This window comes from Pangasianodon hypophthalmus, chromosome 18, assembly GCF_027358585.1.
Source record: "Pangasianodon hypophthalmus isolate fPanHyp1 chromosome 18, fPanHyp1.pri, whole genome shotgun sequence".
Taxonomy (NCBI): Eukaryota; Metazoa; Chordata; class Actinopteri; order Siluriformes; family Pangasiidae; genus Pangasianodon; species Pangasianodon hypophthalmus.
Window position 1 is genome coordinate 9,433,480 of NC_069727.1, and position 26,683 is coordinate 9,460,162.

The following is a 26,683-nucleotide window of genomic DNA, read 5'->3' on the forward strand; positions in this document are numbered from 1 at the left end:
AATCATTCTGTAGTAGGTGCCAGTCTGCCAATTTATTGAAATATTTTTTGTTTCTTTTAAGTCATTTTGAAGTTGACTGTCTGGTGCAATTTAGCCGTATACTGCCCCTTTCAGTACCAGAAGTCCTTGACATGATTTTCTTCCAAGTAGTGTATTCATGGATTGATAGTATAATGTGTAATGTAATGTGTAGCCTATATCACCTTCAGTTGTACAAATGTTGTATAAAATTTCAAAAATGGGGTTCAGTGAGTCAGTCAGTAAAAGAAAATTTGATATCCAGGCCAGCTTGCAAGAACACAGAGCAACTGCAATAAATTTGATGTTTTACAAGGCTTTATTTGTCCAGATCCACTGTTTTCCTCTGACATTTTATTTGCCTTTGACTTTGTTATTTGGCAATTAATTGCGTAAATAACATTTACTCTGGCAGCTTTCATTCTAACAGCCAATCAGAAGCAGAGCTATCACAAACCAGAGCCTGCAAAAAGGGGAATGGAGAAATGGCCAAGGTCCAAAATGCTTCTTTCCATAGAGAAAAGCTGCAGAATTATTGAATGGGTTGCCAGAGGCACACTTTTCAACAGTTGCATTTAAAATGTTATTTTACCCTAAACCATTAAGATGTTTCTTTTTAAAGCCTAGTTGGGTACAAGTGCCACGTACTGCGTGTGAAATATTGACCGGCATATAAAACCAAGATACATAATCCATGTTGTTAAAATTTTCATGTGACCATTATGACTTATCTTTGTGGTTACTAATCTATAAATTTAAGTGTGCTTTATATAAGCCTACATTAAAATAAACAGCTTGTTTATTTTATAAATTTGTCAGTGTATTTTTTAATATTATTTTATCTGTACTTATCAATCCAATAGACTATTTAAATACATTTCAAAACTATAAAGAAAGTACTTCAATTTTGACTTTTCAGCCAGCAGCTTTATTGAATAAGGCATTCAGTCTGTAACACCCAAGAAGTTAAAACGATTAAAATTAAAATTTTTAATTAAAAATGAAAACTTCACAGTTCATTGACAGACTGTTAAACATATTCACAGGTAATAATACTCGCCAACAAAACAATGTTTCCAAAAAACTTCACATAGGTTATATTTTAGCTACTGCACTTTAAGTAAAAGAGAATATATATAACTTTCACCAAAACAGTACTGACGGAAATTAACTAAATTTTTCAATGCTTAAGATCCACTGCATCTGCGAGAGACTTGATCTCTCCAGCGATCCTTCCAGCCAAAAAAAAAAAAGAAAGGAAAAAATCTCCATAAATCTCCAATAATGGGATAAAAATACTGACTAGGAAGAAATGTGTGAATTATATGCAGCTGATGTTTAAAAACAATATCTAAAAGCAATAAAGTCGAGCCATAATAGAGACATGAATTCAAAAATAAAACGAAATAACGTGTGGTTGTACGCACATACAAATGTAATAAATTCAAACTAAATGATCTTAAAGATTTTTATTTTCATATACATTTACAAAGCATATATACAAGTGCAGTTTTGGGAGAAAATGGTAAACGAGCACTTCTAAAGGAAACAACCTGTACGCTCTCGTTCACAGTGCCTACACCTAACCGCAACAAAAGAAAGGAGAACTATCCGAGCAGGATATGAGTACACAGTACAAGGTCCGATCACCATCATATAGCCCTGTGGTCAATCTTTTTCTAGAACCGTGTCCCTGAGGAATGCAAACTGTGATATGGTCAACAAGAGGCGCACACACACAAAGACACACACACACACACACACACACAAAGACACACAAAGACACACAAAGACACACACACATGCTTACACTCAAGAATGCAAAACATGATCAAGTTTTCTCATATTTTTTTTTTTCAAGAAAGTCAGGATCATTGAGAGCAACACAGTTTAACACACGTCACAGACGGGTGTGTGTGTGTGTGTGTGTGTGTGTGTGTGTGTGTGTGTGTGTAGCCATAATGCCAAGCTGTATGAGCCATACCAAAGAGACCAGCACTGTGAATCCATACAGTAAGTAAAGATTAGCTCCACACAGTGGCGTTGTGTCTGCTCTCACAGGCGTCTACTATTCCTCAGTCTTTAAAACAAACACATTTGGACTTGAGCAGAGCTCCATGGTGTGCTGCTGTGTGTGTGGTCTGGGCTCTCCCTGTCCATGTGCCTGGCTGCTCCAACAGGGGGAGCTTTAGGACTGGCTGTAAGAGCTGCTCTGACTCCCGTTAGCGCTCTGGTCATTCTCACTGCAACATGGCAAAAGAGATGGGGAAAGAGGTGGGGAGGGGGAGGAAAAAAAAAAAGAAAAAAACACATTAGCAGTTACAGTATGTTTCATATGTAATAAGATCTTAATGTGATTTACATGCAAGAAATTAAAATGAATGCATGAAATACATATTAAAAATATATGGGCTTAAAGTGTTACACTACATCTTCCAAGTCCCTTACTATAGCACCAACTGACAGTTGCTCCGTTCATGGCCAAGTGGGAAATTTCTGACTTCCCAGTAGGAAAGATCTGTTTAAACAGCTCTCTAACTTGTAATTCCTACTCGGAAAGTCTGAGCTTCCGAACCCCCCCAAGGTGTCACTTCAGTATTGTGACCCTCACAGTGAAAAGTAGGGACAAGATATAACAGCATGATCTGAGGTTTTTAAGCTGTCATTTGAGTTTCTGTTTATATTTGAAATCATTAAATACTGGGTTATACTTTGATAATTGAAATGTTAATTTGCTTTCTGCAAGATCTTTTCCTCCAACTGCTCTTTCATGTAATTTTCAACACTATTAATAGTGAATTAAACACATCCATTTTAAAAAATAAATTAAGCATTAACCAAGTAGCTCTTTAATGCCAGTTTTTGTAGACAACATACAGTGATAATTTGTTTTATTTCTGACATCAGGTGGCTTAGTTCACGTGAATGCTCTACTGTAGGAGGTCGGACGTTCTGATTTAGAAAATTCCCAGTTCCCAGTTGTTGTGAACGCAGCATGTAGTCAGGATCAGCAGCCATTTTGTACCTGTTTGGTGGTGGCTTGGGTTTAGGCACCTTGTTTAGCACGGCAGGCATTTCTTTCCGGTCATCAAAGTTCTTCCACTGATCATACAGCTTCAGGATTACACGAATAATCTCCAAGATCTGTGTCAAAACACAGTGCCAGAGCAAAAGATGGTACAGGTTTAATCAACACCTGAATGAACTAAAATATGATTATGATTAATATTACTCAACTACATTGTGATCCTTTAATAAGATGACAAAAGAATAGGCAAAAATGTGCTATGCTTTTTAAAGCTCATAAAACACACAATACAGCAGTTATCTACTTCTATAGACTTGGAATACTTTCCAATCAGCATATTTTAAAAGGTTGGCACTAATATTAATGCTGAAGTTGAACATACTCCTACCTTATCCATGTCCACAGAGAGCTCAGCGAACCACTGCCGGGCGTCCTTCTGCTGCACTACACATGCCACGTGCAAACACGCTGAAGCAGAGAATTAAACAATGTAAAACCTTTAACGCAGGACAGAACGAGCACCCGAGAAAGATTAAATAAAAGTAACAACAGTTTTGTGTCAGCTTTCTAGGTTTATATTCTCTAGGCCATGTAACAGGAACCTTTCACAAAAACACTTGGCTTATAAGGTTTGTTATAAAAATAAGGGGGGGGAAGAAAAAGAAAAAAAAAAAAAAAAAAAAAGGCAGCTTTACCTAAACACATAAAATGTCCTGCACCATGTGTGTTAATGATGCCATGCAGACATTTTAGGTTTTGTATTTGGAGGACAGCTGAGATTTTACTTGTTCAGACTTGCTTTATGTAAAAGTTTGTTTTTTTAAGGGCTAATTCTGAGGTTTCTATATTCCTGTATGTGTTATTTAGCTTTACAGTGTCCACTAATGCAATCTAAGCCTTCGCCTTGTACTAGGTACATACCAAATTTACTATCCCATGTGAAATAAAAAATAAACATATAAATTGAATTCAGTAGAACAGTGTCACTATTTATGCTCAGACAGCGAGAAAGAAATGCATGTAAAAGACGACAACATTCAGAAGATGAACTTTCAACACCGCAAAAGGAGAAATTACCCAGAGCTATCATGAAGGGAGGGTAGAGCAGGCACAGGTCTGTCCTGTACGTGTCGTTCACGATCCTCCTGTAGAGGCAAAGACAGACATGACTGAGGCCATGTGACTCCACTTGTGTCAAATAATGCATGTTGATGTGACTCTGATGGACAGACTTGTGCAAGCAATTTATATGTGCCTCCTGTAAAGCTTCAACATGATGGACTGCTATCACATATAAGCCATTTATTAAAAACATGTACTTGGACTCTGCATGGTGCACACGGTGTTTGAGAGTAGCGCAGGCTCTAGGAGGCATTTATCAGGTTAAGAAGGCTGTGTTTTTCCTGTATTGGTTTAAACTTTTAAATAGCATTTATGGATGTTTTATTTAAAAATTTAAATATATACACAGTGGATATAAAAAGTTCACACATCCCCTGTTAAAATGGCAGCTTTCTGTGATGGAAAAAACATTATACCATATAAATCAAGTTTTCCCACCCACAATGTGAAATTACAATGTATAAAAATTAAGTGAAAACCAATCAGAAACATTTTAGGGGCAAATAGGATTTGAGATATTGGACTTTAAAGCTGCCATTTTAAAGCTGCCATTTTAACAGGGGTGTGTAGACCTTTATATCCATTGTGTATATACACACACACACACACACACACACACACACACACACACACACACACACACACACACGTACAATCTTGAGTAGAACATTTTGAAAATTGTGTTAAAACATTAATTCTAATTAACCGATTTAATTGTGAAAATCGTCCAGCACTACAGTCATTCTGAAAATAGGATGACAAGGATTTTAAAATGACTAATGTGTGTATTAAGGTCAGTATTGTGATGATTCTTACCATGCTAGTGGGAGGAGCATGTCCTCCTGACCCATGTCCTGCACATACTGCAATAAAGGTCTATAGGGATGGTACACAATCAGACAGCAATCCTGAAACACAGCCACAGACTTAAATTAGTGCCATCACTAATCACTAATCACTTATAAACATTATGGAAATGGAGAGACACTAACCATAAGCTCCAGTAGGTAGAACTCACATTCCAAGATCTACAATGTAAAGGAAGGAAAAGTGATGACATGTGGGTCATGTCTGTAAACTGCATTCATATATTTGTAATCATTTCCCTGGTCTTCCTTACTGAGCCTCATGATTACGGCCCTAACACAAACACTAGTTTTACGTTGCTACATTTTTATTTCTATGCCATTAACTTTTCACGTTAGGTTCCAAATTTTATATATATATTTTTAATTAAAATGCAACAATTTAGAATCATTTTATTAGACAGAACTGCGCTTATTCATTTTTAAGGTGTCCTTGTTATTGAACTCACACTGCCCCTTTAGTCTGGAGATCATTTCCACCATTTCACTTTCACCTTTTAAAAATCTGATCCTCACACACTGAGTGCGTTTAGTTTTGGGCTGTGCATTCTCTCACACATATGCACATCTGACCCAAAGACTCATTTGACAAATCATCAGTGTGCAATGAAAAAAGAAACAATCTTCCTCCTCAGGACATTTAATCAGTGACTATGAACCTGAAACTTCTGCCTCAGTCTCTCCATTAGAGAATATGTATTATTGAGGAGCAGGTCATGTGACTCTCAGAGAGATGATCTTACCTCAGTGTTATAAAATATAGCTTGAATTAGAAATGAATTCTTTGTACGGTCGCTATAATCATCACAGTTGCATTTCCAGAAAGCTTGTAAACAAATGTCAACATGAGCTAAAAGTAATGAGCAAGCTGATTAAGGTTCCTGCAGCGGAGGATAACCTCACTGCTCCTCACAAAGCACTTCACACAAGTGTGTGACAGAAGAGCCAAGCTAATTTTCCAGGGTGATATGACTTCACCACAGCAATGGGATTTTCACACCAGGGCATCTGGGAGTGTGTGAGTGCGGAACTTACACTACAAAATTAAAGGTGATGCACGGTATGTGACTAAAGAATGAGCCATCAGAGGATACACACACACACACACACACACGCACACACGCACACGCACACGCACACGCACACGCACACGCACAAACAAGCAGGCATACATACACACGGGAGTCAAAGTAGCCGCCTTATCACACGATCCGGTCAAAAGTCACTTTCAAAAAGGCAGTTATGAATTTTTTAGCCAAGATGAGTGTTACTTACATGGTTCATTCGATATGGAAACTCCTTAGGAAAGGCATACGAGAATCGAGTTTTCACTGCAGAGATGAACAAAAACATTTTTGTCCATTTTTCAAATACATAAAATGAATCCTGAGGATATTCCAACGAGAGCATTTTAATGCGAGAACATTATTTCTTCACTTACACACAGACGTGGCTGCAGAAATAAGGCGGGTGTTTGAAACAACGCCGAATTCCTGCAAAAAAAAAAAAGAGGGAAAAAGAGTTTTGAAGTCGCACAACTTTTAAATACATCCTGAACAAACAATTATACGTTTTTTTGTTACCTCAACTTTAGATGCTAGAAATACACAGGTAGGAGCCATCAACACTGGGTCTATGCTCTTCAAAGAGTACCTGTAAAATAATAATATAATAATATAAATAACAATAAATGAGAACCAATATCATAATCAACAACAACAACAACAACAACAATAATAATAATAATAATAATAATAATAATAATCTTGATTGAATTCGAACCCATTTCCACCTAAATCCTGGTATAATATCCTTTTTCAAAGAGGGTGACGGTATAAATATTTTAACGAAAAACAAAAAAAGACAAAAAAAAAAAAAGAGAGACTATTTTACAAAAAATACTATTTTATTTCAATGCAGTAAATCTTGCTCTAACTGCTGGAGTTCTAATTTCCAGCATGAAATTAGCCAATCCTCTCAGCTACGTACTCACGGGAACGGAGACTCACCGGGCATAAAAGCGCTTGAAGTAAACAGTTGCTGTGGCAATAACTTGCTGGCGGAGCTTCAGGTGCTCTCCCAAAGCCTGGATCACTGAAACAGCAGCACAACATCACAGTTACGACCTGATCAAATTCATTTCAATATATTCTTACTGCATTTAAAAAAAAGAGTCTCAATTTAATCTTCAGAAAGATTATGAATACCTCATTTCGACCTGTAATCAGGGTGTCTAAACATATCCTTCATTATATTTATACTTTAACACCACCTCACATGTAATCTAAGAGCTAATATGCAGTGAAAAATATTCACAGAATATGTCTGTTTAGAGGTAATGTACATGGAAAAACAAAAGATAAGGTCTACTGGGATTGGATTAGTTTATCACAGGGATGTGTGTAATAAGATTTTTAAACTTTTCCTCAGTGATAAAACTCGCATCCAGACATCAATAAAATTCCCACAGGAGCGAGTTTCTAGTGGGTTGAATTTTCTACAAACCCAGATGTTTGCGTCATTAGATATTTCAGTAACTGGCAGCCAGACAGCTAGTCAGTATTTATAGAAAACTACAAGTTGATGATGTGAACATAAACATAAACTCCTTTACTCAGCCTGCCGGATCTCGCTTTTTTGATTTTATGGTTTTATTTTCTTTCTCCTCCTGAAAATGCTTTCCCAGATAGCGTGTGTAGTCGACGTTTTACCCCCCAGACCAAGTCTATGGTTCAGTGCCTCTTCTGTTTTTCGTTTGACGTGTTTCGTTTTTTCGTAAGTGTTTAATATCTTGGGGAGGGACACTGATATGCTCGCTACGAGACCAAATACAGCAAGCAGCAGCAGTCAATCTTTTTTTTCCCCCAATACGAAGCAACATCTGCAAAAAAATAACCATGGATGTGTGTATCCAGACTAAAATTATCAGACAAGAGCCAAGTTTGATGGAAAAACAGGAGGTAATTTGGCCTGTAGCGTTCTCAGAGGAGGAAGGAGAAAAGCACTGACACGGCTGGAAATAAAGTCACAGAAGAGCTCCTGTGAAACAGGAAATTACCCCAGGACCTTGCTGGAAGCATGCTGTGTACATTTACAGTCATGGGAAAAAGAAAGTACACCCTCCTTCAGTAGGACAAAATGACTACATACTGAAATTTGTTGTGTGTGGGGGTTTTTTTTTGGTCACATGAGATTGTTTGTTTGTTTATAGAAGAATGGTTAAAAGAATATAGAAGAAGTGTTATTTAGGCACTGATAACTAAAAACATAGAATTGAAGGACGATGTCCTTTCTTTTTCCCCATGACTTTAACCCTGTCTGAATAGGGCTACAGTGGTGTTACAGTTTTTCAACATAAAATTCTGCTTTTCCTAAATAACTTCTGACCAATTTGTTTATTATTCTGCATATTGTTGCATATAATCTTTACAAATTATATTTCATGATTCTTGAGTGGTAATTACTTAGCTGCACTTTTCTATATGATTTAAATATAATAAGAGATGACATGAAAATGCAGACTCCAGCTTTAAGAGATTTCTTTGAAGACAATCATATTAATATACACTCAAAACAGTGTGTTTCGGAGCGCAGCGTGAGTACGTTTTGGACGACTGTTTCTCTGAAAGTGACAGATTCTTTAGGTAGTTTGTTAAGCAGGATATTTTCTTGTGGATTCAACTATTTTATTTCATAAATAGTTTAAGATTTAGGAGAACTTTTTTTTTTTTTTTTTTTTTTTGCTTTTCCTAAAATACAGTAGAACTCTAATTTGGTTGAAAATTAGATCCTAGATCATATAAGACCTTTAATTAAAATGTACAGTACTTTCAGAAAGATTATGACTTTACAATATTTTATACACCATGGGAATATCAGCTTAAGAATCTTTGGCCTTCGAAATAAAATATTGCCCCCTTCCTTCTCCATTTTAACAAATGCTACCAATACATTTGAACATGATACTGCTAAATACAAAAAAAATATATCGTCCAACCCAGCCATATGCACACCAGCATCCACAAAAGAAATGAAAATCACGTAGTTCTGTACCATTCGCAAAAAATATCTGCAGCTTCCAGTACTCCTCCTCTGTGAGGAACTTCAGATCTTTCTGACGCTCTTTCAGTAGGTCCTGCTTATCCAGCACCCACTGCAGGCTAGAAACAGACAAGAAGGGACTAATTATACTGGTGTAGATGTAGTTAATGCAGAAAACGAACTATTGAACTCTAGTAAGTAACTTCATTATACCCGGAATCAGTACTGCATTTCAAACAAATATCCAGTGCAGCAATGAATACTGATTATATCCAATTACGTTTGGATTACCTTCCATGTATTGAAGCTTAAATATTAGGAGCTTTTCCATCCAATACGCTTCACTTCTTACTGAAGTATTCATATCTTTTAGAGCTTAGAGTTCTTTTTTAAACATAGAGAGCTGAAAGACTCTTAAAAGACCAGCATTTTAATTTTATTTATAGTCTGAAGACTAAAACCTGCAAGTTTGCCTTCATTTATTTACATAAGCAAATTAAATAAGTCTGTCTAATCTAACCACATCTAAACCTAATGTCTGTAAAGCATAGCCAGGGAGTCTGTTATTTATTAATTTACTTACAGCGATGAAAATCCAAACTCGCCATTAACAAGGTTATTATTAGAACTGCACAATATATCCAAATTATCGAAATATTGCAAATGTAAAAATCGTGATATGCATATTGCAAGAGCTTGCGATAACTGAACAATTTTAATACTTCAAAAAGTTATGAAAAGTCAAAGTTTTAGGGCGACACAGATAGCAGAGAACATGAAACATATGTTGGTTATGTCATTTTCAGATTAAAATATATGTGTGTGTGTAATTTAAATTGATTTTACCCACTTATAGCATTATCATACCGCATATCACATTATTTAACAAGTTATCACATATCATATTTATCTTCAATATCATGCAGTCCTAGTTACTATAATTGATTATTGAGTTCTTATAGTTATTAGCTGGTTTGACTGGTCTCTTGAATTGAATGGGTTCAAAACAAAACCAAGCTGCCTATGAATAACGTCACTTTGGACATAATGTGTTCTGTCAGTGGAAGGTTCAGGAATAACAGACAAAACAGACAAAATGTACTACATTAAAGGAGCATTAGCTAAGATTAGTCCATGAAAACAGCAGTTAGTATGGTCAGTGTTATAGATTTAACCAAGTACTGTATATTAATATTGTATATGTATATTATATTACTGTATATTAGTACTGTACACACTCTACATTAGTCTGTATATTAACTGATTTAAAAGCTAATATTGCTATAAACTAATGGAAACGTAGAGATGGAGGACTTTACAGTCTGAGCGGCCATGTTGATTTGACGTCACTCCGTAAATATGGAAGGAACTGGTAGTTGAGAAGACGACCCCAAGTTGACGAGTTGAATTTTCATGTTTAGGGGGTGTTTTCGGTGGTTTTTATCAGTTGTAGTCGAAGAATTACAAGTTGCAAATTCACCTCGAACGCAGAATAAAATGACTAACAGGAGAAGAAGCCTAACACAAACAAGCATTCCGGACCGGAAGTCAGTTTTCCAAATCGGTTTTCTCAGCCACATAATACTTTTGACCCGAGGTCATAGCTTAATCCAATATTTTTTTTATCATGTTTTACATATTTTACAGGTTATATTTATAACTAAGAACGAAGATAAATCGAATAATGCACCTTAAATAGCATGAGCAATGCAAGGCCAAAGCAAATTAAGAAAACAAGAGCCTGTGCTGTGCATGATGTTTTGATGACTGCGCAGTCTATAGCTGCAGTTATCATTACAGAAGATTCCCATTCGATTAAAATTGTAAATTTGTGGTTGAGGAGAATTAGAATTTTTTTTTAATAAAGTAACTAATCTCTATGCAGCTTTCGCGACCTGCGTTACCAAACTGTTTAGCGAACAGTAGCTAGCTTTCCAGCTGTGCAGAGAAATGGCTGAATTCTGACATATTTCTAAACAGACTGATCTGGAATACCACTCACACAGCCCATGACAGAGTTACATCCGAAACATTATTCCTCCACAGATAGCGACACATAAGACACAGCTCCCTGATTAGCCATAACCACAACATGCTAGGCCACAAAACTGATCAAAGTGGAAATATTTATACAGTAAAAATACTTACTAATGTGAACTCTGCCAGAAGTTCCCTGCCATTGCTGTTGAACTGAGGTAGAGAATTTGACGTTAAATTATTTTAAATTTCTAAAAAAATAAAATAAATAAACTAAAAATGGACGCTTCGAGTTCACTGCAAATAGCGGAGCACCGAATAAAACACTCCGACTATTCTCCGTCCGACCGGAAAACTGTCCGGATGGGGTACAACAGGAGTCCTAAATATGGTTCCGCAAAGATTTGTATGCTGAAACTGGCTGGGAGTTAAAGATCATTTTTCTGTAGGTGATTGAAAACTATAGTATACTCTATATAAAAATGTAGATATTACTATATTTAACGATATTTTGTTATGCTCCTTCTGACAGCAAAACTTAGAGAGAGTATGGGAGCTCGATTAGTTTACAGTGAAGAGATAATGGACAATATTAGTGCAGAATAACTAATAGAAGGATAAGTTATGATTTTGAATACAATTTTTGGATATTGGATATTTAACAACAACATTAATATTAATATTAATAATATCAACTATGCTATACGGCCAAAGTATGTGGACACCTGACCATCACACTCATGTGAGGTTCTTCTCCAAACTGTTACCACAAAGTTGGAAGTACAGAATTGTATACAATGTATTATAATTTCCCTTCACTGGAACTAAGAGGCCCAAACCTGTTCCAGCATGACAATGCCCCTGTGCACAAAGCGAGCTCCATGAAGACATGGTGTGTTAAGGTTGGAGTGGAAGAACTCGAGTGTCCTGCACAGAGCCCTGACCTCAACCCCACTGAACACCTTTGGGATGAACTGGAACACCAACTGAACCCCAGACCTCCTCACCCAACATCAGTGCCTGATCTCACTAATGCTCTTGTAGCTGAATGATCACAAATCCCCACAGCCAAGCTCCAAAATCTAGTGGAAAGCCTTCAAAGAAGAGTGGAGGTTATTATAATAAAATAACAATATCATAAAGGGGAATAAATCTGGAATGGGATGTTCACAAAGCATATATGGGTGTGATGGTCAGGTGTCCACATACTTTTGGCCATATAGTGTAATCTCATTGCCAGGTCTGAGCATTTCCTCTGATGGAACAAAGTTGTGAGATGCACAGCACAGTTATCGTACTGATGCCAGTTATTCCTTCTATTTCTAGCAGGGAAAAATCTTTTTCGCGGTGGCGCGTCAGATGGCTGAGTGGTTCATCTCGGTGTTAGACTGAGCCTCGACATTCCTCAGCCCGGCTCAGGCGGATATATAAACTGCCACCGTGTCTGAGGAGCGACACAAACCGATTCCAGCTCTTTATCTCCAGCGCAGCAGAGCGAAGGGAAACTCAAGCCTCACCATGAGTCGCAGCCCAGAGCGCATCTCCTCGTACCGGAGGCACTTTGAAGGAGCTCTCGCCTCCTCCTCCTCCACCTGCCACATCCGGGTCTCCAGTCCGAGTCCACGCAGACGCGAAACCCGCCACCGGTCCGCCAGCTACACCCGCAGCGCGCGCAGGGCTCAGTCCGGCACCCGCAGCGCGCGCCTCACCGGGTAACACCACTGCACTTTTTATCTTATAAACATGTTCATGACTCATTAAAACCCCATAGCCATTTGAAGTCCCCATAGCAAATTCTGATCAAATTTAAGCGAAATGGACGAATAGATTTAAAAATTAAAAATGATAAATCATTTCCTGGAATACATTACAGTGTTTATGAGCTAAGACTCATTCTTAAATTTTTTTAATATAATGAATTTCTAATATGGTAATCAAGCAGTTTTTAAATATCCCAAAGGATGTTCATCAATCCTTACTCTTCTGTACTGCACTGTACTCTACTCTACTGTACTGCACTGTACTCTACTCTACTGTACTGCACTTTACTCTACTCTTCTGTACTGCACTTTACTCTACTCTACTGTACTGCACTGTACTCTACTCTACTGTACTGCACTGTACTCTACTCTACTCTACTCTACTCTACTCTACTCTACATTACTCTACTGCACTGTACTCTACTCTGCATTACTCTACTGTACTACACTGTACTCTATTCTACATTACTTTACTGTACTGCACTGTACTCTGCTCTTCTCCACATTACTCTACTGCACTGTACTCTACTCTGCATTACTCTACTGTACTACACTGTACTCTATTCTACATTACTCTACTGTACTACACTGTACTCTATTCTACATTACTTTACTGTAGTGCACTGTACTCTGCTCTTCTCTACATTACTCTACTACACTGTACTCTACTCTACATTACTCTACTGCACTGTACTCTACTGTACTACACTGTACTCTACTCTACTCTACATTACTCTACTGCACTGCACTCTACTGTACTACATGTACTCTACTCTGCATTACTCTACTGTACTGCACTCTACTCTTCTCTACATTACTGTACATCACTTTACTCTGCATTACTCTAAAGTACATCACTTTACATTACTCTACTCTACCACACTGCACTCTACTCTACATTACTGTACATCACTCTACTCTACATTACTCTAATGTACACCACTTTACATTACTCTACTGTACTGCACTCTATTCTACTCTACATTACTCTACTCTACTGGACTCTACATTACTCTACTCTGGTCACAGTCTACTCTTCTCTACTCTACTCTCAGTCTACTCTACTCTGCATTACTTTACTGTGCTCTCAGTCTGCTTGACTCTACATTACTCTACTCTACATTACTCTGCTCTACTCTCTACATCTACTCCCACTCTACTCTCTACTCTTACTCTACGCTGATGTAGACCTACTTTATCTATTCTAATCTATATACTCTACCTACTTTTACTAACCTACTTTACCCACATTTTATTCTCTCATACTATTATAGTCTTTGTCTGATCAATTCTTTCTTTCTTTCTTTCTTTCTTTCTTTCTTTCTTTCAGTGTGTTATATATTGTATGTGATATACTCTTTCAGCAGTGTGAGTATGGGCGCTCTGTGTGTTGGTATGGGTCTTGGAGGTGCACTGGATCTGGAAGCTGCTTCTGCTGCCAATCAGGACTACCTAAACACACGTACAAGTGAGAGACAGGAGATGATCACCCTCAATGACCGCCTGGCTGTCTACATCGAGAAGGTAAGGTGCCTCAGCGTTCACTCTCTCCACTCGCCTTTCTCTTTTGTGTACCTAAGTACAGCTGTAATTAAGTCAGTACATTCGTTTGCAGGTGCGTTCTCTGGAGCAGCAAAACAAACTGCTTGAGACTGAGATTGAAGCCCTGAAGGGCCGCTATGTGAAGCCTTCAGGCTTGCGCATGATGTATGAGGAGCAGTTGAGAGAACTTACGAGGGTTGCTGACCAGATGAGAATGCAGAGGGTAAGCAGAGAACACAAAATGAAAACCGTGTTCAAGGCAATAAGTTGTTAAGCTGCTCAGTTGCAATAACACACAACTCTTTCCTGAAGGACCTTGCTGTTGCTGCTAAGGAGGCCATGGCAGCGCAGCTGGAGATGGTCAAGGCCAAGTATGAGGAGGCACTGGAAGCCAGGAAAAAGGCTGAACAGGACATTGAAGCTTTCAAGCCTGTGAGTTCACTACAGATGCTAGCAATATATAATTCTAGTTGAATTCCAGTGAGACATAGCCCAAGAGTTTCATCATTGGCTTAACAGTACAACATGAAAAATGACTCACGGTTATGAACAAACCAAAATTTTATCAACCTCTTATGGAATTAAAGTGATAACATCTGAGGGATAACATCTGAGTGAAAAGTGATAAAAAACCTTAAAATAAAATGTAGTGAAATGTATTGCTGTTTTGCCTGCCAGGATGTTGACGCTGCCACTGCCGCCCGCATTGCTCTGGAGAAACAGCTAGAGAACCTGGAGGTAGAGATGGAGTTCCTTCAGAGGATTCACAAACAGGTAGGACTGTTTCAATTCCACACTGACTTTCTGTGTTTATATTAGGTAGCATGTTAATACTTAACCTTAGTCACATGCATCAACATGATAGCAGGAGCAAAAAATTTCAAATAAAATGCCCTCAACAACCACATTTAAAGGTATAGAAAGTGAGGTTTTGGATTGTAAACATATTGTAAAACATACTGAAGGGAATTTAATCTGAAGATGATTTGCTGCATTTCTATTACTTTATTTATGTAATGGGGTTACTTAAAAACTTATTTTAAAACATCACATCACACTTGTTCAGGAAATCGAAGAACTGATGGCTCAGATTTATGAAACCGTGTCTAAAGTCGATGTGGCCTTCGCTCTTCCTGACCTCGCATCCGCCCTCAAAGAGATTCAGTCCCAGTACGACAGCATCGCTGCACGAAACCTGCAGGTAGACAACAATTACTACAAGCATTGATTGTGCGTACTTATAGAAATTAAGCTTTAATAGGTCATCTATGCATGATATTTTTGTCCATTATGTATAAATGTGGTGTAAACTTGGTGTGAGCCAGTGTCTCTTTACCTCCTGGAGGTGTAAACCTTTAATTTTACAGATTAAAAGGTATCATGTAACAGTTTTAATGAAAATGTATGAATAATTTTTTTCCTCTTGCTTTCCTTTGTGGCACTTGTAAATTGATTTACCTCATAATAAGAAACCTTGCTTTGTTTTACCATTTTATCTGATGATCATCAGGAAATGGACGCCTGGTATAAGACGAAATTCCAGGACTTGAACACGGCGTCAACGCGGCATGTGGAATCCGTACGGGGAATTAGGGAAGAAGTCGTGAGCTACAAGAAGGACGTTAGTATATTACTAAATTTGCTCATTTCTACCTTACCTCTACCTTTTGTAGTTAAAAGTACAGGTTCATTCAAGCCTCAATCTGTGTGTGTAGTCTTATGTAGTTCTTTGTTGTTTTATATAGCACATTCATTTCACTGTGTACTGTACTAGCTGTATATGGTTGAAATGACAATAAAGCCACTCGGCTTGATTTGTGTGTGTGTCCATAGATTCAGAATAAGCAGCGGGAGCTGGATACACTTAACATCAGGTATGAGACTTTGTTGGCTCAGATTCGTGACAACCAAGAGAAATACAGGAAGGTGGAAGAGGACTTACAGGTAAGAATAAAGTAGATGTAATTAAAATACACTAAAGATAACTACAGGAAACAGAGCTTTTATTATAATTGTCTGTTACATACATAATAAAACAGAAGAATTTGTGAGTGGGCCTAAAACAGTTTATTATTTATAATTTATACACTACATAGAACAAAAATGGTTTAAGGTTGATTAATGTTAATAGAGGCTCATCAGGGTGTGTTTTGTAGGCCCGTATTGAGGCACTGAAGCTGGATATGAAGGCAGTGAAAGAGAAGATCGCTCTGCTGCTGAAAGAATATCAGGATCTCCTGAATGTGAAGATGGCTCTTGAGATCGAGATTACCACCTATAGGTAGTGTGATGTTGCTGAAGGATTTCTCCAGTTTAAAACGTTACACAGACATACTGATAGCTTACACACCTTGAGTTCCAGTACTGCTTTTAATACACCTTCATCAATTTTGACTGATATTATGTCAACTGCCATGCCACATAAAATTTTGGATAAATGCAGCAAATGCAATGCTTTATATACTATATTTTAATATTTACATTACATTTACTGTATACATTGTACTGTATTTACCCATACTGAAGTCTAAGAAGACATCTGATAACCTTTATATAATAAAAGTAATAGTCCTTAAGATGGCAACAGCGACTACCAAGGAGAATTGGTGCAGGCAAAGATTAGAACAAAGGCTAAGATTAGTCCTTTTTTTTCAGAATTAGCTTTCTAATGGTTAAGTAGGTGAGTTACCCATTTTTTTTAACTCACTGAGCCCACCCCCAATTCCCACCCATGTTCACAAAGCCCTGCCCTAGGATCTATGGTGGCCTGTAGAGTGTCTATAAAAATGACTAATGGGAGACGTATCTGAACAAAAACAAGCCTTTTGGCTTAACACTTTTGTCCTGATGTCATGGCTTAAAACATTATTTATTATCATGCTCTACATATTTCGTAAGTTATTTGTACAAGTAAGAAATAAAAAATATTGCACCTATAAATAATATTGAGGACAACCTTTACTCATTTCTTTGCTTATCTGCAATAAGAATTGTGAGTAAATCTGTGCCATTTTTACTTCTTCAGGAAGTTGATTGAGGGCGAGGACACCCGTTTATCAGCAATGGTGCAAGGCATGTCTCTGATGAGCATCAGCATCTCAGGGAGTCTCAGCACCTCAGGGGTGAGAGCGAGCGGAGCCTTGGCTGAATTGGCTGGTGGAGCAGCTGCGGTGTCCTCAAAGCTGCCGCCATCTTCTAATGGCCAACAGGAAACCACAGAGGAGTTCTCCCACGAGCAGGCCGTGGAAATGACGGAGAGGAAGACTGTCCTCATCAGGTAAAGGTATCCAGATGTGCCACAATAATCACAAAATGTATGCAAATACAGTGTATATGGCTTGCATATGAAACAGGAATAATATAAATTATAATAAATTTCTAAATTTATCACTAATGATTATGTAATATGGCATTATATTTCTGCTGTAGCATTTCTTGACACTATTGCCCTTTGTTTAGAACAGTTAAGACAGATGAGGATGTCATTCAGAGAGACACACAGGAGCGCACCATCACCATCTCCGGAGCAGCAGATGAGACAGACGAGTAGCCTGACATCACACTATGAAACCACGTGACAGTGGAGGATATCTCTCTACCATATTTTTTTCATTTTGCCCCTGTACTTGTAATTATAACTATCCAAATTATCCAAATTACTAAGTTATTATTTATAACTAGTTACACTGTTATAAGATCTTTACAATTCCATATCACCTCAGAAGATTTTACAAAGATAAAATATTCTCTTTCTACCTTGTAATTGCAAGCAAAGGAGACAATGAACTATGATAGAGATGCATCCCATATAAAACTCATCTCATGGTGCTTGTCTGTGACGACTAAACCGCTAATGCACTGTACTCTAGCTTTTAACCTCTGGTGATGCCTCTGGTTCTGTTCAACCACATGCATGAAATAAACATGACTGCAAAGCATCTTTTCCGGAATATCAGAAAGTTATTACTGGTATGTTCTTATTATGAGAGATACTTACTGACTAGAAATAGAATGACTTGGATTGAGCTGTTTCTTGTGAAAAAGAGCAATCGGAGGCCATTATGAGATCACATTCTTTTATTACTGTTTTCATCCTTTCATGATTATTTTTGCTAAAATGAACAATTTTTACATGATAGTATCAAAAACAACTTTTCACAGTTTATATAAGCACTGTCCAAAGTCAAAGTGCAACCAAGAAGTGCAGCATCAAATCAGAAATAATCTGAATGATCTAAAATGTAGTGTTTACTCTCGGCATCACTTTAAAGGCTTTGGCTCCTCTCCAACTCCTCCAGCTAGTCGATATACAGCCAAACTTACTTGATGTGCCAAGCCATCTACATTTTCCTGCACACAGAAACACGCATTCACATTACCATACTTCTGATACAGAGCAGAAAAGGTGATTCTGATTGTGATTCAAGAATTCAGAGAGATTGGGAATGTCCATGCAGGCATGTACCTGGGTGTCAGCTTCAGCATACACTCTAACCACATCCTCAGTGCCAGAGGGTCTAACAAAGGCCCGGGCTTGTTTGTACTTCTGGACCAGAGCGTCTATAGAGTCTTGTAATCCTGCTGGTGTTACTGCCCGACGCTCTGCATCCGTTGTGTCTATCACACGCCTGTCTGCTACCTAAAGTGGAAGAACAGGGCCGTAAGACACACACCAGCATTCAGAAAGAAATGAAATGATTTACGGACAAACATATTCAACTGACATACAAAGATGAGCAAATTCATAAATAAAATAAAAAAAATAAAATAGCAATATCAAAAATATTTCTTTAAAAGTTAACAAACTCATTCATGGAGGATTTTGTATCAAAGATGCAAACTGATCTTCAAGTGGCTCTATATACAATGCCGTGTATAAGAATTCACCCCCCTTGAACTTTTCCACATTTAAAAGTGGTTTGTTGAAGAACATGCCTAAAGAAACAGCATTACGAAGAGCAAAGAGCTATCGAAACAAGTCCGGGGTGAAGTAGAAAGTGAAAAGAGACACAAAGACCTTGACTTTGAGCTGGCGATTGGGCAGGTCTGTGTAAATAGCATCCCATTCCTGAACAGTCATCCCTCTGATAGCCAGCACTGCTTCAATTAGCAGCATATCTGAAATGGCATCACCTGTAGCCTTCAGCAGAAATTAGAGAAATAAATGAATACATAAGCATCAATTTCAGTATAAATATATGAATCAGGAACAACTTTGAACCATAAGGCCAACATTGTTTAAATTCTGTCATGCAATCAGTCAGGTCTGTTCATACTAGTCACTGGCACTAAACATAAAAGATGCAGTAATTTGAGTACTGGTGTACATCCTGATTCTGTAATAAAATAATGAAACAGCTGGTGCTGGTGGTTGAACCTGGTTGATAAGGTTCACAGTGTTCTCCAGAAGCTTTGCTGTGAGTTTCTTCTCATCACTCGCATTCGGGTCTTTGGCTAGCTGCTGGATCTTCTCCTCTGCTTTTTTACTGAACAGAACCTTAAACACACCAGGAAAAACAACTGTTGTTACATGCTGGATTCTTACTCTTTGAAGCTTTCTCAGTCCTTAAAGCTAGTAAAAACACCTCTTAGCAAAAACAGTAATATTGTAGGTATTATACTTGCACTTACAGTTCCATGGCCATTGGCTTCAAAGTAAACTCCAATGTCAAATTCCTGAGCTGCGTGATGTAGATGCTTCACTCCTGTCTTCGTACAGCACACTGTAACCTAAGAGTGAAGGTTTAAGACAAAATAGTAGTAATTGTAGCATCACTGAACAAGATATACTATACTAATACTAATAATATTATGTTAACGTTTAGGAATATCAGGTCAGAAAATCTCATAAAACACCTTCATGACATTTTCAAGGTACTGTGTAGAGCTTCCATTGGCATATGCTGTTTGAACCACAGCGACCTGCAGGTTCAGCCCTGCCTATAGAAAAACACACACATAATTAACACATAATTAAGTCAAGATGAAGCACTTGCACCTTATGGAAATTTTGTATTTGTTGCTGCCAACAGAACTGCCTGAACTGAACCACTGAAACAGGAAGTCGGGTAGAGCTCACAGAGTGTGTTATAGTGTCATAGCATCCAGAGACACTGTGTGTAAATCTACTGTAGTTACATACACAATTCATCATTTTGTCCTTTCTTAATATCTGTAGATACTTATACAGTGTTAGAACGAACCTCTAAATCATTAGAGGATATTAGGATCATCTGGAAGGAAAAAATTGTTCAGAATATAAGAACGTGTGTGTTTTCTACCTGTGTCAAAAGCTCCTTGAGGTATGTGCTAATCAGAGTAGCTATTTTATCTCCGTCCAAAAGATGGAAACGTCCAGCAGAGTCATTATAATAGTAAACAATACGATCTGCATCACCATCGAAGGAGCAGCAGCGCTGAACCGGCCCCATATGCATACCTACAGCGAGTGAGTTAAAGGGAATGGAGAGAGAGAATAGTGCATAAACATTAATGTATAGTATGAAACTATGAGGATAAACTGCAGTGCTTGAATAATTTAAATATAATGTACAAATTTCATAAGGAAACAGTAGAGCCATTTTTTTAGATCCTTAAAGATGACCAAGTGAAGTTCTCTGGTTTGTATTGTTGATGAAAATATCCGTCCTTTGAATTTTTTATTGTTATTAAGTATCTGAAAGTGTACGCAAGAAGCAGACAATCAGTCTTTCTCTGAACTGAGCTGTCAGAATTACTGCATGACAGCAAATTTTATACATTTTAAAGCTACTGTGTATTGTAATATTTAGTTAAAAATAAAAACTGAACATTCAGCAGAGTCAGGGAACAACACTGCTTTATAACATGATGTTCCTGAGATTCATAAGACGTCCAACTATATGGAATATGAGATGACAGTCAGCCGATTTATCCTCGTAGTCAGTTCAGTCGGAGAACCAATGATAGGCAGCTACTGACCAATGGAGAGAGCGAGTCATCTGTGACAAATGCTCACATTCTAGTGCAACTTTTATTTATTGCTCATGTCTAATGGCCTCAAACATGTTTGGAGCTATCTCTGATGCATTCAAAGTCTCTTTCACTTGCTCCTTCGCCTCATATTCAGTAACTATGTATCAAAAAAAGGGGAAAAAAGGTCCTTATTCTCATGTGTCTGTAATACTGAACAAAAGTAGCATTTAATTATACAAAAGCACCCCTGGACTGGACTTGGTGTCCCAAGCCACATACTACCATACAATTTAGTGCATCAGTACGCTATCAGAAGGTGAAATTTTTACATTCAGCAACTTTAAATATATTTAAACATCTGTGTCTCAGTAAAAGTCACGGCTAAGTAGCTTGGACAATTATGTGAGCCAGTACTGAAACAATACTAAACACTGCCAAGTACCTTGTGGAGGTTTCTGCTGCACTTTCACATAGTCGGCTCCACACAGATAGTTAAGTCTGCCACTGCTGCCATCATTAAAGAGCTCCACCTGCAGCTCAGACTTGAGAAATGCCTCCATTTCTCGCATCTTCAATGCTCCGATCCCATTGGCCCCATCCACCAGCAGCCTCTTCTGGTCATCAGTGCGTTTCGGGGCCTGGAAGACAGGTACAGGCATGGGAGGGTATGTGCTGGTCTAGATAAACTTGGTTGGATTTAAACTTTATTATTTATTTTGTTTTGAACATACTCCAACAGCTACAGCTATCTTGCATTTGTTCTTTGTCAGTATCACTGTCAGTTTCTTAAACAGCTTTACAGCAGATATAAAAAGTATACATACCCCTGTTAAAATGACAAGGTTTTTTGATTAAAAAAAAATTAAACCAAGATAAATCATGTCAGAACTTTTCCCACCCTCAATGTGAAATTACAATTTATAAAAATTAAGTGAAAAACAATCAGAATCATTTTAGGGAAAAATAGGAAAAATAACAAAGTTACAATAGCCTGGTTGCATAAGTATGCACACCCTTTTATAACTGGGGATGTGGCTTTGTTCAGAATGAGCCAATCTCATACAGCTGTCAGAGACCTACAGCAACATTAAAGGAGCTGCAGGAATGTCTGACATGTACTGATGACTCTGTGTATGTGACAACAATATTCTTCACATGTCAGGGCTATGGGGTAGGGTGGCTAGAAAGAAGCCCTTTCTCACAAAAAAAAAAAACATCCAAGCTCAACTAAATCACCCCAAACCACGTGGCAAAATGTGTTATGGTCTGATGAGAACAATTCCAGAAGGTATAATAATTCCATACTGCCAAGGTATGTTTGATAAAAAAATACCATACCAAAGGTGAAGCATGATGGTGGCAGCATCATGTTCTAGGGCTGCTTTCTTCAGCCAGAACTGGGGCTTTTATCAAGGTGGAGGGAATCATGAATAGCTAAAAATTCCAGTCGATTTTAGTGCAAAACCTTCTACTAGTCTACTAGTAAGCTGAAGATGAAAGGGAATTTCACCTTTCAGCTCAACAATGACCCACAGCATACATCCAAATCAACACAGGAATGACTTAGCCAAAAGAAGATTTTTCTGAATGGCTTAGCTAGAGCCCACACCTGAATCCAACTGAAAATCTGTGGAGTGACCTGAATCAGGCTGTGCACATGAGATTCCCTCACAATTTGAAAGTGTGGGAACGTATTGCCAAGTCAAGATGTGCCATGCTGATAGAGTCTTATCCAAAAAGACTGAGTGGTGTAATAAAATCACAAGGTGCTTCAACAAAGTATTAGTTTAGGGGCGTGCATACTTATGCAACTAGGTTATTGCAAGTTTTTTTTCCCTATAAAAGTTTCTTATTGTTTTTCACTTTATTTGTATACTTTGCAATCGCACATTAAAGGTGATAAAAAAATCAGACATGATTTATGTTAGTGTCATTCTTTTCCTTCACAAAAACCTGCCGTTTTAACAGCAGTATGTAGACTTTTTTATATCCATTGTATACTTAGACTGTAAAATGCATCACTTCTAAATCACTTTGGATGTCAAATATACAGTAAGTATATTACAAATACATGTAAATATGCTGCAAGTATCAAATTTGAACATTATTCTTGTTCTCTCAAAACAAGTCTTACATTCTTAGTGAGCTCAATGAAAGCCTTGGAGAGTTTCTCATAATATCCTTGTGTTGTAGCAGTTCCATAGCAACCATTGGTGTTGCTACATAGGACCATATAATGCAGCTGAGGTGTGGTCACCAAGCCAAAGTCTTAAATAAACACACACAGACACAGGAAAGTGATACTGATTAAAATATAATACAATTAAAACTAAATGTCCCATCAAATTAAAAGGGACTATTAAATTGTTTCTAGGACCACACTAGTCTGTTTGGAGAAAAGTTAATTTTACTTATGTATAAGCACACCTAGACTATGGCCTTCTAAACAGGAAACTCCATCCAACACGGCCCGTGACAGATTCTCACTGCTTGGCCTGAGTGGCAGAATGTACATCCAGTCAGTTTGCACACAACTGCACTTGCTATTAATCTGCTAACAAAAAGAACACTGTAATAAATACACTGTGCGCTGAGATACCTGGTGTCACGGCCAGTGACAACACTCGCTGCCTCACTCATGTCAATGGCTTCTTTCTCAATGATATCCTTCAGGACAGTGCATAAAGCTTCCTGTTCTGCATTGGCCAGCTGAGTGGCATAGCCTTCCCAAGCTGGAGTCACCATCTCCCCCATTGGGTCAATCAGCTTCACCCCATTGTCCTCCTGAGAAAGCACAGAATTCAAGAAAAGGATGGAGAGAAATACAGGGAAATGTGTGTACAGTCAGCAACATACATAACCAACAAGTATCATTTGTTAAAAACCTTTAATAGTGTAACACCACCCACCTCTGGATTGTGAGAGGCAGTGACCATGACTCCAATGGTGGACTTGGTTTTTTTGGACCTCAGCATGGCCAACAGGCCCATGCGGAACATCACATGGTCCAAATGATTCGCAGTGGTGCGGAACCCTGCCGTACCGTACTGCAATGTCAGCCCCTTCGGTTTTGGATGGAGTGCAGATTTCTTGGACACTTCCTCAAACTGGGCCATGGCTACAGAAATCAAAAAGCATAAAATGCTTAGTTATTTCCTTTTTACCCCCACACATGTGCCACTGCCTTTCAACACCCTGAAATCAATAAAGAATAAAGAATGCCTACAAAGTCCTCACAACCATAGAGACCATTTACACCAGAACAGTGCATAATACTCAAGGTGCATTGGATTTAACACACAAGACATGCCAAATGGTACACTATATGGCCAAAAGTATGTGAACACCTAAGTACTGAAAAACATTGAGCTGTTCCCTTCTTGCTGTTATAATAACCTCCACTCTTTTGGGAGGGCTTTCCACTAGATTTTGGACCATGGGGATTTGTGCTCAATTAGCCACAAGAGAACAAGACGTTGGGCACTGATGCCTGGTACAAAAAAGTTCTAGTGTTCCAGTTCATTCCAAAGGTGTTCAGTGGGGTTGAGGTCAGGGTTCTCTGCAGGCCACTTGAGTTCCTTCACACCAACCTTGGTAAACCATGTCTTCACGGAGCTCGCGTTGTGGTAAATCCTAGTGTTACAGCATACAAAGACATCCTTTACAACTGTGTGCTTTTAACTTTGTGGCAACAGTTTGGGAAAGAACTACATATGGGTGTGATGGTCAGGTGTCCACAAACGTTTTGGCCATATAGTGAATGTTATTTATTTATTTATTCGTTTAGGCTGCTACAGAGACTCCCCATTTGTTAGGTAGCAGGGCATGTGAGAAGAGTAGAACAGAAGCTGCCACAAAATTTCATTTTCAAAGGCTGTAAGGCTGCATCCCTCCCCTAAAGAGCACAACCAATTATAAAGTTGTATACCTGCCATCATTACACAGCTCTAACCACAGCTATACGCATATCTTACCTGGGCAAAAAATGCTACTTCCTGCTGATAAAGACCAGACTCAACTTTATGCTCTGATTGTTCGAAAACATGGTTGGCATAACTTACTTTTTTACATGCTGCTTATTACTGTTGCTCTTATATCCTTTAAAATCATTTTTTATTCCTTTTTTTTTTTAACATTCCCTATAAATCTGAGGTCACAAAACACTTGAGCAACCCAGTTATTACCTGCACAAACATGCTGCACTGAATATTAGGCAGTGCCAAGCGTAATATAGTTTGAACATCAATAGACAAATATGTCCATTATTCATTTATAATCCTATTTAATCACCCTGTTTCTGTGGAGGTAAAGTTGACTGATTAGGGTTAGGGTTTGGGTTAGGTATTTAGATGTTGTTTTCCAAATTTCTGGTGTTCAAAAACAATGTGCAAACTTATAAAAGACATCAAATCTGATGAGTTGAGGTTCAGCTTACAGGAATACTCTGTACTAACTTAGTTAACTATCGACTTAAGCCAGAAAATTAAATATCTGGCGCAAATTTATCTCAGTGACAAACTCTGAATGATACATAAATCCGGTCAGACTGGTACAGTTCAATCTTTCAATCACTGTATCTTCCAGGAAACTTGCACTTACTGCAATACTGGCATCTCGGCTAGAATAAATGTGTTCATAAAAAATACAAACGCAGTTTTACGATTGCTTCTTTTTTTCTCTCAATAATTTTGCTAAAAATAAATAAATAAAATAGACTTGTTTTTATGTTTTCGTACTCACTTGGTCAGGTGTTGTAAAACCAAATCTGGAGTGAATGGCTCACTTCCGGGTTGGTGATGTGGCTGTTTGACGTGGGCTCAATGTTAAATGAGTCCCTATTCCCTTTGTAGGTGCACTACGTAGGGCGTGAAGTAATGGCTTCTACACCCTGTGTAGTGCAGGATGTGTTTAACAGGGATCTTTTTGGGATTCAGCAGACTTGAGAGGCGCGTCCATGGAGCTCACAGTCCAAACACACCACAGCTTAAGGGCTGATTTCTGCTTCCGGCATTGAGTGAATTGCGCGGTGCAAACTGGGCAGGGGACTCGGATCAGGTAGGGATGATGATGCTGCCCGAACTGCACTGCGCATGCGTTAACGGTTTCGGCTCGAGTCAAACCACTGCGCATGCGCAAAAACAAGTTATGAAAGTTGAGTGCCATGTACAAATGGAAATTGTTTATCTTCTTATTTTGAAAAAGATATTAAACATGATAATAATTTGTCCACCCTAGAAAACAAGAAGGCTAAAAAAAAAAACCTTGGATGTCTGTGCTAAAGTTGGTGTTTTTAATGTAATTTTATGTATTTAAATAAATAAATAAGTAAATAAATAAATAAATAAATTGTGTTTTTCCTTGTTGTTTGTATTGTC

General features: G+C 38.0%; 3 protein-coding genes across 6 annotated transcripts; 1 reads left to right on the forward strand and 2 right to left on the reverse strand.

Annotated features, from left to right (window-relative positions):
- Positions 1-1,472: 1,472 nt before the first annotated feature.
- Positions 1,473-11,409, reverse strand: ccnc (cyclin C). The gene is made up of 12 exons (XM_026923832.3): positions 11,224-11,409; positions 9,088-9,194; positions 7,044-7,128; positions 6,618-6,687; positions 6,476-6,527; positions 6,310-6,365; positions 5,161-5,196; positions 4,985-5,076; positions 4,124-4,191; positions 3,435-3,514; positions 3,044-3,162; positions 1,473-2,261 (listed from the first exon to the last, which is right to left on the reverse strand). The coding sequence occupies exons 1-12, from the start codon at positions 11,253-11,255 to the stop codon at positions 2,207-2,209; spliced, it is 852 nt and encodes a 283-aa protein (XP_026779633.1). The 5' UTR covers positions 11,256-11,409; the 3' UTR covers positions 1,473-2,206.
- A 1,088-nt stretch (positions 11,410-12,497) lies between these two features.
- ngs (notochord granular surface) lies at positions 12,498-18,292 on the forward strand. Of its 3 annotated transcripts, none has more exons than XM_034313376.2 (11): positions 12,498-12,764; positions 14,177-14,336; positions 14,428-14,577; positions 14,667-14,786; positions 15,033-15,128; positions 15,421-15,555; positions 15,865-15,975; positions 16,188-16,298; positions 16,511-16,635; positions 17,380-17,637; positions 17,814-18,292. In XM_034313376.2, the coding sequence occupies exons 1-10, from the start codon at positions 12,571-12,573 to the stop codon at positions 17,633-17,635; spliced, it is 1,458 nt and encodes a 485-aa protein (XP_034169267.2). In that variant the 5' UTR covers positions 12,498-12,570; the 3' UTR covers positions 17,636-17,637; positions 17,814-18,292. The 3 variants fall into 3 exon arrangements, with proteins under 3 accessions (XP_034169267.2, XP_026778580.2, XP_026778581.2); XM_026922779.3 differs by having other exon boundaries at positions 17,380-17,631; XM_026922780.3 differs by having other exon boundaries at positions 17,380-17,631; positions 17,819-18,292.
- Positions 18,293-18,413: 121 nt separating this feature from the next.
- On the reverse strand, positions 18,414-26,306 carry pgm3 (phosphoglucomutase 3). 2 transcript variants are annotated; one of them, XM_026922681.3, is made up of 13 exons: positions 26,049-26,306; positions 24,218-24,426; positions 23,908-24,092; positions 23,736-23,803; positions 23,443-23,576; positions 21,751-21,946; positions 20,636-20,793; positions 20,211-20,294; positions 19,986-20,084; positions 19,732-19,851; positions 19,372-19,494; positions 18,820-18,993; positions 18,414-18,704 (listed from the first exon to the last, which is right to left on the reverse strand). In XM_026922681.3, the coding sequence occupies exons 2-13, from the start codon at positions 24,422-24,424 to the stop codon at positions 18,615-18,617; spliced, it is 1,638 nt and encodes a 545-aa protein (XP_026778482.3). In that variant the 5' UTR covers positions 24,425-24,426; positions 26,049-26,306; the 3' UTR covers positions 18,414-18,614. The 2 variants fall into 2 exon arrangements, with proteins under 2 accessions (XP_026778482.3, XP_034169265.2); XM_034313374.2 differs by lacking the exon at positions 26,049-26,306 and adding an exon at positions 25,908-25,926.
- Positions 26,307-26,683: the final 377 nt, after the last annotated feature.